Source organism: Castor canadensis, chromosome 11 (genome assembly GCF_047511655.1).
Source record: "Castor canadensis chromosome 11, mCasCan1.hap1v2, whole genome shotgun sequence".
In the NCBI taxonomy this organism is placed as follows: domain Eukaryota; kingdom Metazoa; phylum Chordata; class Mammalia; order Rodentia; family Castoridae; genus Castor; species Castor canadensis.
The window spans coordinates 50,472,655-50,486,034 of NC_133396.1; the positions used below are offsets into that span (position 1 = coordinate 50,472,655).

At 52.7% G+C, this 13,380-nt stretch overlaps 1 protein-coding gene across 4 annotated transcripts in view; it reads right to left on the reverse strand.

Moving 5' to 3' along the window:
- Positions 1–6,916: 6,916 nt before the first annotated feature.
- The window catches only part of Tom1l2 (target of myb1 like 2 membrane trafficking protein), a 120,346-nt gene continuing 113,882 nt past the window's right edge, over positions 6,917–13,380 (reverse strand). For all 4 annotated transcript variants that reach the window (XM_020159568.2, XM_020159567.2, XM_020159566.2 and 1 more), the window contains 2 exons: positions 11,853–11,889; positions 6,917–10,976 (listed from right to left, as the gene is read on the reverse strand). In XM_020159568.2, the coding sequence (XP_020015157.1) occupies positions 10,828–10,976; positions 11,853–11,889 (186 nt within the window). In that variant the 3' untranslated portion in view covers positions 6,917–10,827. The remainder of the gene's footprint in view (positions 10,977–11,852; positions 11,890–13,380) is intronic.

The window sequence follows — 13,380 nt, forward strand, 5'->3', positions numbered from 1 at the left end:
GGTGTCTGGAAAGGGGCTTGAGGGCCAGCCGGCCTGTCTAGCTCTAGAAGGAGGAAGCTGATCCTCAGGAAGGCCTAGAGAAACAGTGACCTGTCCAAGGTCTTCAGGGATGGGACCTTGAGGAAGAGGCACTGTGCATTAAATATGAGCTAGGTTGTCCTGGGTCATGGCAGGTTGTAGCAAGATCAGGGAAAGCACTCTGGCCAATCAGAGGGCTGGAAAGTGACCCCTGGGCCTTGCAGTTTGGGGATCTAACCAGGTATGGCAAGTGAGAGGTGAGGGGTCTCCATGAGGTGAAGTGGAATAAAGAAGAACTAATTCAGGTGCTTGAAAGTGAGAAGTCAATAACCCCTACCTGTCCTAAGAGGCCTACAAGCAGAGTGGCACCTTGGTGAAATAGGGGGAGAAGACAACGTGGGTCTGGACCCCAGGCCTCAGTGAGTCACGCCATCCTGATGGCCGCCTTGCTCAGACTCCAGATATAGCCTGTGGGGCCACATGCTCTGAGGTAAAATTAGTGGTGCACTTTGGAAAGAGGGGGAGCCTGGGCAAGACAGGCCACACAGGCCTGCGTCCCTGGGGGTTCAGCCTGGACACGCAGTTCTCTTTGTTGCTCTCCCAGAAATGGCTGCTTTGGAAAATTACCCGGAACAGGGAAGCCAGGAGCCCTGGAGATCTCCAAACCACATCTCCCCCCACAAGCAGCCCTGCTCCAGGGTCCACCCAAGCCAGGGAACACAGAAAGCAGAGCTGGCTTCTCTCTCCCTGTCTGCCTCCCTCCATGTCCTACCACCCTAACAAGACACCAAGAGGCCTCCAGAATTTGATGATTTCCCTGAAAATTCAAATAACACTTCCTAGGGAGAGGGGTGGGGTGGGAGAGCTGGATAAAGCCTCAAGACCACTTTCTTCAGAGCCAAACAGCTGGTTCTTCACCATGTGACCTGGAATCACTTCACTCTTCTGATCTCAGTTACTAAAGCTCTCACTCTGCAGAAGCAGGTAGACAACACTGTCTTGAAAATGAGTTTACTACATATGTAAGGAGCATAGCTCAGTAAATACGAATTCCACTGCAGGAGTTAGGAGAGGGATGAGGGAGGTAAGACCAAGTTAATAGAAAACCTACAGGTCAAACTAGAAAAGCCTGTTGAAACTGAAGCCCCCAGTGGGGCATAGTCCAAGGTGGGGGAATCTGCCACCAAAACAAATCTTTGCTTCCCAGTCAGGGATTACCAGGGCAACTGTCAAGGTGAACATGGGGAGCCAGGCTAGGGGCTCAGGTTCTTTAGGGCAGTCTGCTTGTCTTGATGGCTTCTGCCCCAAGACCTTCAAACAAGACACTCAGGCGGCTCTTGCTGGGGATCCCTGGACAGACGCAAGGAGCGAGAGCCACAGTGCTGAAGGTACCAGCGCCTGTGTCCTGGTGTGCCTCAGAGGGGTGGGGTCCCAGCCTGGCCGACAGTGTACCCATTGGCAGCTTGGCTCTGTCTACAGTCATTGGGGTGCTGGTGGTGTGCCAAATACTCTTCTTGTCATTACTTTCAGTAGCTTTTGGAGGACGTGGCTGTTCCCACCCATTTTATAGATGACGAAACTGAGGCAGGAGCAGGTGAAGCGACCTGTCCAGGACCCTCCAGCGCTGTTGTCTCCGATTTTTCCTGGGTTGGGGACAGAAGCACAGCCTGGCTGGCTCCGAGCCAGCACTGGAGACTCGAGGAGTCAGAGTGCCCAGCCAAACAGGCCCCGCCCTCGGGCCGCCGCAGCCTATGGACGCCGGACCCGGAGTGGGGTGACGCGGCGTCAGCGCGCAGCTCCCGGGAGCCGGGCCCTGGGTCACATGCGCGGCGCCTGTTTGACCCGGGAGGCGGGGAGCGGCTGCGGTGCGGCTAGCGGGTGCGGGACCAATCGGGCCTGCTCTGGCCGACTCATCTGGCTGGGGTTGCTGCCTGGTGCGCAACACAGGCACCGCGGCGAGCTGACCGGAGCGGCCCGGTGGCCCTCGCACAGGTCCCTGCCCCATCTCGGTTTTGCAAACTGAAAATGTACTTCGCCCCATCCCTTGGTCTTAGAGACTGGGGGCAACATTTTTTTTTTTTTTTTGAACTCAGGGCATACACCTTGAACCACTCTGTCAGCCCTTTTTTGTGTGTGTGATGGGTTTTTTCCAAGATAGGGTCATTCGAACTATTTGGCCCAGCTGCCTTCAAACCATGAACCTCCTGATATCTGCCCCCTGAGTAGCCAGGAGTACAGCCGTGAGCCACCGGCGTACCCAGTCATACCCTTGGCACTTGAAGCTCAGAAGCTGTGCTCTGCCCTGCCTAGGAGGCTGCTGCGGACCCCCTCCCGAATCCCCTGCCTCTTTGCCTGGCCCTGTTAATCGTTCACTGCTGCAGGAGCTAAGCTAGGACCTGCCTGGGTGAAGGCAGAGGGAACCAGGCAGTGATACAGCCTGCTAGGAACCTAGAGTCAACTGAGTCTGAGTCCCCCTTTCCTGTTTATAAATCTGGAAGCCAGATGACTGCTGACATGGATGATCTGGCCCATGAATGACCCTTGTGGTCTCTAGTTGGCTTCTGCTGTGAGCTGGGCAGCTGATTACTAGCCCTATCTGAGCTCCATGGCTGAATTGCCCAAGGAGTGGCAGCTCCGCTCATCCTGGGTCACATAGTAGCCTTTCCACAGAAGAGCTGTGAGGCAGAAGACTCACAGACTGACAGGAAAAGGGAGGGGACACCTGTGCCCTGGGGGCTGCTGGCTCCTTGGGGAAAGGTCAAGTGCAGATTGAAGAGGAGTCACAGAGGGAGGCAGTCCCATTGGGGGCAGGCAGACAGGACCCCAGGTATCACCTGACCCTTCCTATTATGGGAATCCAAGGTCCACATTGCTGGAAGCTCAACCTGGGAGACAAACATGGTGGAATGACTGATCTTGAAGGAGGCAGGAGATTCTCCATCTAGAATCTCCATCTCCTTGGGGTACAAAGAGCTTTCATAGAGCAAGAAGTCCTTATTCTGGTCAGGGTCTGTGCCATCCAGGGCTTGTGTTTCCTTTGGCCTTGTAATGGACTCTCACCTCCTGGTGCTAGAGAGAATGACTGGGGCTGTGCGCTACAAAATTCACCAGATGTTCTGGGTTCTGTAACGCTAAAGAGAGATTTGGCAGTTAACAACCACTTAGTTTGGGCTTCTCCTTAGAATTTAGAGTGCTGGGCCAAAGTGAGGGCATGCAATACTTAGGAAAGGATTAGGGAGGGACCCAAGGCAAAAAGGAAGGAAGAGGGACTAAGGGACAGTTCCAAATGACTCCGCCCCTCCCCTGTTACATGATGACTTTGAGGCTGGAGACATGGCTCAAGTTACATGGTTCAATTTATATGATGACTTTGAATTGTTACAACAGGAAATTTCAGCCAGGTGCTGGTGGTTCACCCTTGTAATCTTAAACTATTTGGGAGGCAGAGATTAGAAGTATGGAGGTTCCAAGCCAGCCTGGGCAAAGAGTTTGATACCCTATCTTGAAAATGCAAAACAGAGCTGATGGAGTGGCTCAAGTTGGCAGAGTGCCTGCCTAGCAAGTGTGAGGCCCTGAGTTCAAACTCCAGTATCACAAAAAAAAAATAAAAACCCACAAAAAACAAACACACACACACATGTGCAGTAAATTTCACCTGAATGTTGGTAGATTTTTTTGTTGTTGAAAAATGGGACTGTGGGGCAACCCTAGACTTGACAATTGGCTGCCCCTTTAGCAGGTTGTGCTCTGCTTCCCTTACTCCTTGCACTCCCTGGTATCAACCCCCAGCTTACTTCACTCTTAGAAATGAATGGAATGAAAAGGCCCTTGTGGGCACTAGGCTCACCACCCATGATTCCATTTCACAGATGAGGAGAGTAGCGACCAGTGGGCCACAGGGACTTCCCAGGTGCCAAAGGTTAAGCCTGCAGTCTGCTTGGAATCAAGGGGATAAGGAGGTGATGACCCTAGACACATCTTCTAGAAACATCCCGCTGAATCCCTGGTGCCGAGAGTAAAGGTTTGGCTTCCTAGGATGTGCAAGTACCCCCTTGGAGGCTCTGGACAGAGCTCTCTAGGGGCCACCCAGAAAGTACCTTACTCCCCTGACATGCAGATGGACTTTCTGGTGAGTCAGCCTGTCCAAGGTCTCTGGTTCTGCTTCCCCATCCCCTGGGGACCCAGAGACCCTTTTCTTAGAAAAGAAGTGGGGAAGCAAAGCCTCCCTCCTCAGGTGCATCAGTGGAGACCAGTAAGCAGGTAGTCATGACCATGACAGGGCCTCAGTGCTTCCATGCTGCTCCTCCCAGCTCAGGTGGACAGCAGCTCCATTCAGAGCTCCCATGATGTGACAGGAGGCAACCAAGGTCTGAGAAGGGAGCAAAGTCTGTGCCCCAGAGCATCCCACTCACCTCTGGCCCTCTCTGACCAGCTATTATTCTTGGTTGTCAGATTTGATCCTTCCTCTACTCGTAGCCTCATTTTTCTGAGTAAGTTTTCTTTTCTTTCTTCTTTCCCTTCCTCACTCCCTTTCTTCCTCCAATTTTTGAGACAGGGTCCTGCTATATAGTGGGATTACAAGCATGTGCCACAATGCCTGGAGAGTTCTTGACCTTTCATGGGAACTTTTTTTTTTTTTGCAGTACTGGGACTTGACCTCAGGGCCTACATCTTGAGCCACTCTACCAGCAATTTTTTGTGAAGGGTTTTTTCGAGATAGGGTCTTGGGAACTATTTGCCCAGGCTGGGTTCGAACCACGATCCTCCTGATCTCTGTCTCCTGAGTAGTTAGGATTAAAAACCAGCACCAGCTCTTTTGCAGGAACACTTGGAAAAGAGGCATCCTCTGTCTGCCAATAGGATGTCTTTCCTAGAGCTTCAGGCAGATTGTAGTCAACCATTGAGGAGCCAGTGTACAGGAGGCAGAGTCAAGACATACAGAGAAGCAGATAGCTGGCCAAATTCAGAAACACCTTGATTCAGCTATTCCTGAAGTGATTTTAGTTACATAAACCAATACATTCCTCTGATTAACCGGTTTCTGCCACAACCAAAAAAATACTCCAATATGCCTTCTCAAATGAGGAATTTGAGCCACAAACTTCATCTTGGAGAAAAAGGACCTGGTGCTGCTAAATTTTACTCCATTTATTAAACTTATTTTTCCATAGAACCCCTCTTTTTAGAAACAGCTACTGGAGAGGGAGGGAGGGAGGAACAGACAGAGAAAAAAAAGAAACAGCTACTAATGTACTGGAGAAATGGGCTTTGGCAAGTGCACACCAGGGATGGTGAGGTCCCTCACTGTGACTGGCCTGCCAACTGCAGCTTCTGGAAGCCAGAGAGCCCTGAGGCTCAGTTACCGCACCCTGGAGGAGAGCTTCGGCATTCCACTAACTCAACCAGGCTTGGAACTCCCCAAGGCCAGGACCCACAGCCCCTCCCCCTGCCCCTTCCCTCCAGCACCAACCTGGCACAGAGCAGACTGTCAGGAGCATTGGCTGAAAGCACAAGTGGACCAGGTGTCCAGGTGAGTCCACAGCAGTCTTTGGGGCTGACCTGCTCTGCACAGAGAGAGGCTCTGACCTCTTTGAGCAGCACAGTGCTGGCATAGGGCTGAAGCACAAAATGGGCTCAGGTCCATGATGTCTGTTCAAAGGGACCTAAAGTTGTGCCCCCCCCCACCCATTTCAAAGACCCTGTGTGTGGGCCTCTAGCTCACTCTAACTGGCCAGAAACAGGCAGGGCTTCAGCAATCCTCCTGGATCCCAGAATGACAACTGGTCCCAAGGAGACTTCTGGCCTGGGCTGGTGATAGTGATGATCACAATGGACCTACACTCTCTTATCAGCAGATGGAAGCTCTTATCCTGAGTCACCTGCCCAGAAGGTTCTACCTTCTGATCATGGAGATGGTGGCCTCCACAGCACTTATCCAGGAGGTGCAAATTTGGGTTTAAGGGCTGGATTTGAAATTCTAGCTCTGATTCTTCACTGGCACATGAAAGAGGCTGGGCAGAGGTCTGTGTTAATCTCAGGTTCACTGTGGCTTTGATGAATCCACTGCACTTGAGGGCCATCCTGAAACTCCAGTGGATAATTAAAGGGCTTTCAGCCCACCTAGCTACCATGAGAAGGACAGGTACCACAGGCTGCTACCATCTACCCTTTGGGGCTCCTCCACCTCAAAAGTGCTGTGGGGCAGCTTCCCCTCAAGTAGCAGGAGAAAGCCTTTTGGAAGGGAGAGCAGTTGAGGGATGGACAGAGATGGGTTTCTTTTTTTTGTGGGGCGGCGGGGGGGGGCGAGGAAGAAAGGGTTCTAAAATTGTGATGGTTGTACAGTCCTGTGAATAGATCCAAAACTATTCAATTGTACATGTTTAGTTGGTCACTTGTATGTGATGTGAATTATATATCTCAGTAGAGCTGTTACCAGAAGAGATGGGGAGAAAGGTCTATCTGCCTCAAGCAGCAGCTCTCAAACTCTGTGCCTGGTACTCTTCTGTGGAAGATTCTGATGCCAAATGGTGAAAGCCCAGCTGAGGACAGCTCAGGGTGCACGTCAGCCTGCTTGCTCTGGGCAAAGGGGAGTGACCTCCTCATATGAGTCTGGGTCTTGGAATGAAATGCAGGAAGACCCGTAGCTCTGGTCTTAGAGCAAGCTCTCAGGGTACCATGGCAGCCTTCCAGCTGCTACCACCAAGGCCTGCTGGCAGAGTGCAGGGATTTTCCTGGCAGGCAGATAGGCAGCTGGGCAGCAGGGTGGGGAAGAGAGGGTCCCTGGCTACTCCCTTCAGCAGGGACCCCATGGCAGCCCCTGCTTAAAAAACACAGGTGGTCTGACTTAGCAGGCCCTTTGGATGGTCACAATCAACTCCACAGAAATCACACAGGAACAGTTTGTTCAATTATTTATTTACTGTGGAGTACTTTACATGCAAGAACCCAAACTAGAGAGGCTGTGTCTAGGAGAGCCAGTGGGGTGGGTGGATGCTTAAGTGTCGCTCTGAGCCTCTCAAGAACTGGCTCTGCTCACAGAAATACAGGACAGTAACAAGGACAGCAGACTTCTGGGGCGAGGAGACAATGAACACAACACATTGCTCTTTTTAATAGCCCCCTACAATCCTGAGAACCCTCACAAATGAAGTGCAAACTTTAGGAAATAAATACCATCCCTGCCTCCAGGAGAGCCTAGAGGCTTGGAACACAGCAGGAACGGTCGTGACTTGACACAGAAGTGACAGCTGTTCCCAGGCTGGTGGCCACTGGGTAGGCCTGGCCTACCATGGGCAGGAGGTGTTGGGAGATGGGCACTCCCCAAGGGCCCACGGGGAGTGTCTTCTAGTGGAAACATGTTCCTTTGGGGGTGGCTGGGTCCCTATGTGGCTGAATAAGGAAGGAGAGCCTAGCCATCCCAACAGCAGACGGGGGAGAGGCCACACAGCCCACATGGCAGTGCAAGGGGCAGAGGCCGGGCTGGGAGCAAGTGTTCCTTCACGCTGCTCTTACTCAGTCAACTGAGGTTGTCTTGGCCCCAAGAAGGCTCCATGGCCCATCCTGAGCCATCCAGAAGGTTGAGTTCAGTCAGAAAAGTGCTTGTCACAGGGCTAGCATGGGGATGCAGCAGCAGGAAGGAAGAGGAGGGCAGCAGCCCACTGTCCCTGGGCCACTCCGAGCCCTGCACCCTACTCCCAGCTGTGGAGTGCTGCTGGGTGACACATTTTCACCTCCTAATGGGCTACAGTGGTAGCACAGGCCGGGGGACCACTAGGTGGGGAGGGAAAGGGCAGTGAGCCAAGGCACAGTCACTCATATTAAGGGGGGCTGACAGACAGAAAGACAGGATAGATGGACAGTCAGTCACCTTTCCCTATGGCCCAGACCAGCAAGCCCTTTTGGCTCTGAAACCCCTGTTTCCATGTGCACTGATAAGCAAGTTGGTCACTCTCAGCCTGGCCACAGTTCACCTGCTGGGGGCCTGGGTAGGGACCACTTTGTGGCAGTCTGGTAGGAGACCACTGTATGTGGTGTCTTTTCTTCACTGCTGCCCATTGCCCAAAAAGGTAGGCAGGAGGAAGTAGTTAGTTGTCACACCTTAACACACAATGAATAAGAAAAGGTTAAACACATTCCTTAGAAAATATTTTGACAAAATAAATATTTTAACCTATAATCAGGTATAATTAGTGTTTACAAGGAATCCCAGCAATAATTTAGTGTAATTAAGTACATACTGTATCTGTGATTTCTAACACTTGTAGAGGCTGGTGGCTTGTAAGAGTCCGGTTTTTCAGAAAGGACTCTGCTCTCTTCCCTATGCGGACATCTGAGAACTGTGCCCCCAGGCAGTGGTGATGGTAGCAAGGAACCACAGGACTCAGGGTAGTACAACCTAAAAGGGCTAGGCGGAGCCTCCTTATGGTACCTGCACCTATACTTGCTTCCAGTGTGGGCCTTGGGCACGTGTCACCTCAGCATACAGGTAGGGAAGCTACCGCTGGACAAGGAAGTGAGCAGAGGTGATTGAAAGCCACCAGAGGGGCTGTTCCAGGCCAGAAGGGGACACTTGTCTGCATGGCCAGTGGCCTCCTGCCAACCCACAGGAGTTCTCCAGTAACTGCAGCTAGGCCTCTCCATATTAACCAGCTGGAGTTGGGGGTGGGGACACTTCTGGACATGAGTACTAAGACCAGTTTTGCTGGTGACCCCTATGCAGGACCCTATCTCAGCCTTGCTCCCTGCATGAGCCCCACTTCCTCTCCGTGCTGTCCAAGGCAGGGAGGCTGCCTCTTCCCTCAGAGAATGCTAGCCTGGCTGCCCACCACCTGCAGGCTCAGCTCTGGCAGATTGGCAGAGGGAAGTTCTGACACTCACAGACAGCCCCTCCAGACTGTGCATGAGGGTCAGGTCTCTGGATACACAGAGCTATGCCAGCCACCACCTCTGCAACTTAACTCTTGCTGTCTACCTTTGGAGGTCTTAACAAGCTGGCCACAGGGGCTCTGCTCTTAAGAGATGCTGACAGAGGGGCATGGGTTGGCAGAGGGCCAGGATGTGGTGGGGTGGAGGTGTGGCAGATACTCAGAGAGAGCTGGGCAGCAAGCAGACTGGCCAAGCTCCAGAAAGTGCTTTCTGGATGATCTTTGCAGAACAGTGTGACAGCCCCTGCCAGATAGGCCCAGCCAGCTTGCAGTCCCTCTCTCCAGAGACTGTTGGAGGAGTGCTGAACTGGGCATGGGGTCCCAGGGTAGGACCATTCCTGCCTTTGGCCCTTGATGTAGTTCTTGTTCTAAGAGCTTCCCCAAGCCGGGCACTGGTCTCTTTACACATAAAGCCTGGCTTCCTTTCCCCGCTGGGGCTGGGGCTCTAGTGATGATGGTGGAAGGGATGATCACACTGTGGGTAGGGAACCAGTGGTGACCTAGGCAGTGCCTTCCATTGCCAGATGAGACAGCAAGCTGGCCCAGAAACTTGTGTGTTTGTGGGGGAGGGGGTTGACATGGCTGCAGTAGCATTTTTGTTTTTCTGGGTAATGGCAGTTTGGGGGAAGAAGAGGCTGTCAGTTGGACCAGGGTGTGAATAGCACTCTGAATTCTTGCCCAAAGCTAGGAGATGCACCATCAAGGTCATCAGACAGGAGTTGGGCATCACCAGCCCCCAATTGCTTAGCCCCAGGCTGTCGACCTTCAAACTGAAAGTGGTAGCTGGGGGACAGGTGGGGTGGGAGGGCTCAGGCTGTAAGGACAGCCCAGGGAGTAGGCCAAAGCCCCTGCCAGGGAGGGCAGCAGAAGCCTAGTGTTGCTATAGCCACTTGGAACCTTTAGGTGTGGCATACAGCTGTCTGTTGCTGGGCCTGGAAGTTGCTCTATGGAGGCTGCTGCAGGCCAGGCCAGTACCCTGGGTGTGAGACACAGCAAACCATATCACCTTCCCAAGCATGCCAGAGCTGTGTCTCCTGTGCCATCCCCAATGAGGATACCCACACAAGGACAGGTGTGAGTGTGAATGTATACAGTGTACATAGGGAGCAACTGGTTTATGGTAGTGCTAGCTACTCAGTGTGCCATGTGGCCATTGTCTACAGGTTCCATGCTCCCTTCCAGCTGCCCTTGGCTATCCCTACACCAAGAGCCACAGGTCCTTCTGGGGCCCTTGGACCCAGCCAGAGCATGAAGACAAGGCTGGCAGCTGACTGATGAAGAAAGTGTTCAGAATGTGAGGGAATCCCACGTGGGGCAGCCCACAGAGCCTTCTAAAGTGCCAACACATTGAGTGCCACAAGGTGACACACAATTCAAGAAGGGAGGCTGAGCCTGTGGGTACAACTGAGCCCTGCTCTTCCAGAGGTGGTGACAAAAAGCCCTTTCTGGAAGAGAGGGGCACGGGGGAGCAGCATGCCTGAGGGAAGCCACTGAGCTATGAAGAGGCAGGGCACATGTGGCGGGCCCGGGCTTTGCCTATGTCTCTATGGAAGGTAATGAAGTCCAGGTGCTCTGCTCCATAACAGTGTTGAGAGGCTTCACTGCCTAGGACAGGGCCACTGGCTCTTCCTGTGAGGTCCCAAGACCAAGAGAGCCCATGGAGGCAGAGGAGGGCAGGGCCTCTGGCTACAGTGCCCCCCACTCAGAGAAAAGGAGGTGAGGAAAGCTGGTCCTGACTAAGGGAGTCCTGGGAACAAACAAAGTGATATTTCTATGGAGACGCAGGTGTGCAGGCTGAGAGGCTGGGAGGGAGTGGCCAGTGCCCAGTGTCCACTGGAGAGCCAACAGTGACCTGCCATTGGGGGAAGGCAAACCACAGAACAGCTCACAGGGCAAAGAGGGCATCCTCAGATCGTTCTGGCTTCTTTCGACCAGAAGGGTTGGAGGCTGGCGAGGGGGCCTCCACTGGGGGTGAGGGGAGGTCAGGAACCATTTCAGCAGCTTTGGCTCTTTCTTCCAGGAACTTATCAAACTCTGCAATACAAACCAAGGTACAGGCACAGGTTGGTAGGGATGTAGCACCCTGTGGCCTGGGGTGCTTGCCACTTCTCCCCAGTGGGGATACCCTAGCAGAAGACCCCCCCAACTTCAGCTCCAGCAAGTACCACATTGCCTTGGCTGAACTCTAGTGGAAGGCAGGCATAATGACAGGGTGAGCAGCCAGCGCAGGGTTACTGTGGGCCCTCCCAGTCTGGGGACCAGCCTCAGGGAACTCAGCCCTCTCCCTGACTTCCTGGCCTCAGTCTCCTCCTCTGTCACCTGTAAGAGCAAGCAGGAGCAGGTGCATGGGAAGAGCTCTGTACACTTGAACTGTGGGCCCCAAGTGATAGGTGGGGTAGGGGAGTCTAGTAGCCTGCAGGTCCTGCAGGGAAAGGCTCTGGAAAACACAGAGTGCAGAGCACCTGCTTGTCAGAGGGGAAGCAGGGGCTTGTTAAGAACTAAGGCAATTCCCACGGGACCCATCAACTGAGGCCCAGATGGGGCACTGTTCCCTCCTGGCTTAGCCACCCAAGGGGCCCTGCACACCCTGTGAATTGCTCAGCCTGAGCTGGACTGAGCGCTGGGGTTGGGTTCCAGGATGGCAATCTGCACCCACCATCCACACTTGCCCTCCTGCCAGACCTTCCAAAGGTCACTTGTCTTTACAACCTCCATTTCCTCTTAAAAGACACAAAAGAGAAGACACTACCCACATCAGCACAAGCCCCGATGAAAGCCATGGCTCAGGGCCTGGCACCCACAGAGCTCTGGCAGCAGAGGTTTCATGGTGAGGGGGTCCACCCCCTGTGCAGCTCCCAGAGCCTGGGGTAGGAGAGTAAAAGGGGCCTGCAAGGCCACTGGCCAACGTACCTTCGCTAGTGACGCCCTCTTCCAGGTCATCGCCCTTCTGTGGAAGAAGCAGAGAAAGCAGCATGAGGGCTCCTCCTGGCCTCACTTACCTGATTACCTTCGCCCACCTGTGGTCACCCTGGGGCAGCACTTACTGTGGCAACCCAAGCAACCCCTAATTTCCCCAGTTTCCGGATTTCTGTAATAGCAAAATACTATTCTTATTGGAAAAGTAGAATTTAAAAAAAAAAAAAAAAAAAGCAAAAACAAAAAAACAAATAGGTTCTAGGTTTTGATTACTCAGAAGGACCAGAAAGAAAAATCCAAAATGGTGCAGGCTGGGTTCCTTTCCTGGGGAGTGGAAGGCAGGATCCCAACCATCAATACTCTCCAGGTTCTGGGGAGAGGCCAGGGTGGCCACAGGAGGCTGAGGTGCACCAGCATCCCCAAACATGTTCCTCTGAGCAATGTCAGTTCACTGCCAGAGCAAAGTTCTGGGAAGACACTGTCCACGGCAAAACCTAGTTGCTGCTTGGGGCCTGGATGGCCCAGGTCCCCAGTAAGCACTTAGGCAGTAGGGCAGTAGGGTCTCTGTCCTCTGGAATTGTGTCCTGTAGCCTCCCACTTTGGCTCAGACCCTATACCCCTGCTGGCTCCTGAAGTCGATCATACTTAATCTTGTTGGAGAGCACAGTGGGGTTGTCTGGGCTGGGGAAGAGCAGCATGTTAAGGGCCTCATTGGGAAGATGCTAATGGGGATCAAAAAGCCCTGTGCTGGGTCAGGAGACCTGAATCCTTCCTGGCCCAGCCACTGACCTGTTATGTAACCTTGTTTGACACGTCCCTTCCCTTTCTGGACCTTGGGGCTCCTTCCTGCTCTGTCTTTGTAAGGGAAACTATTTTTTTTTTCCTAGGTATTCCTTAGGAAAGATTACAGGGTGCTTTCTTCCTCACTTGATACCTGGGTAACTGTCTCCTTTGACAATGAATGTCTTTGGAGAGCCTGGCCTTCCAGGGAAGAAGTGGTGAGAGACCCTAATCAGAGACCTTTTGTCCTTGTTTGAGAGGTAGCCTTGTCACTGGTCCACAGACCCTGTGATTGAAGCAGAAGAGGTTGTTCTGCTCTGGGGGCAGAGCCTACTAAGGAGGCAGCTAGAAGGAACAGATGAGATGTCTCCAGACCTGGAGATAATCCAACTAGCCCATGACCCTGGGAAAGTCACATTCCCCCATAGGGGACTTCATTGGCCACTGGCCAACTCCCTCATACCCCAGGGCTGCTGAGAGAGAAGGAGTTTTGTAAGGAACAGAGGATGGACCTGCTGCCATTTTCAGATGCATAATATCTTCAGCTTCTTATTCTATCTCTTAGGATGGAGACAACTATCTTTGGGACAGGGGTTCTTTTAAATCCAAAAACCCTAAAAGATATTAGGAAGGGGAATGACAGTAAATTTAAAACAAAACCAAACACTCAACTCATCTGTGTGTGTATTTCACAATTAAGAAAAGAAATGAGGGCATGAGAGCTGGGGATATAACTCAGTGG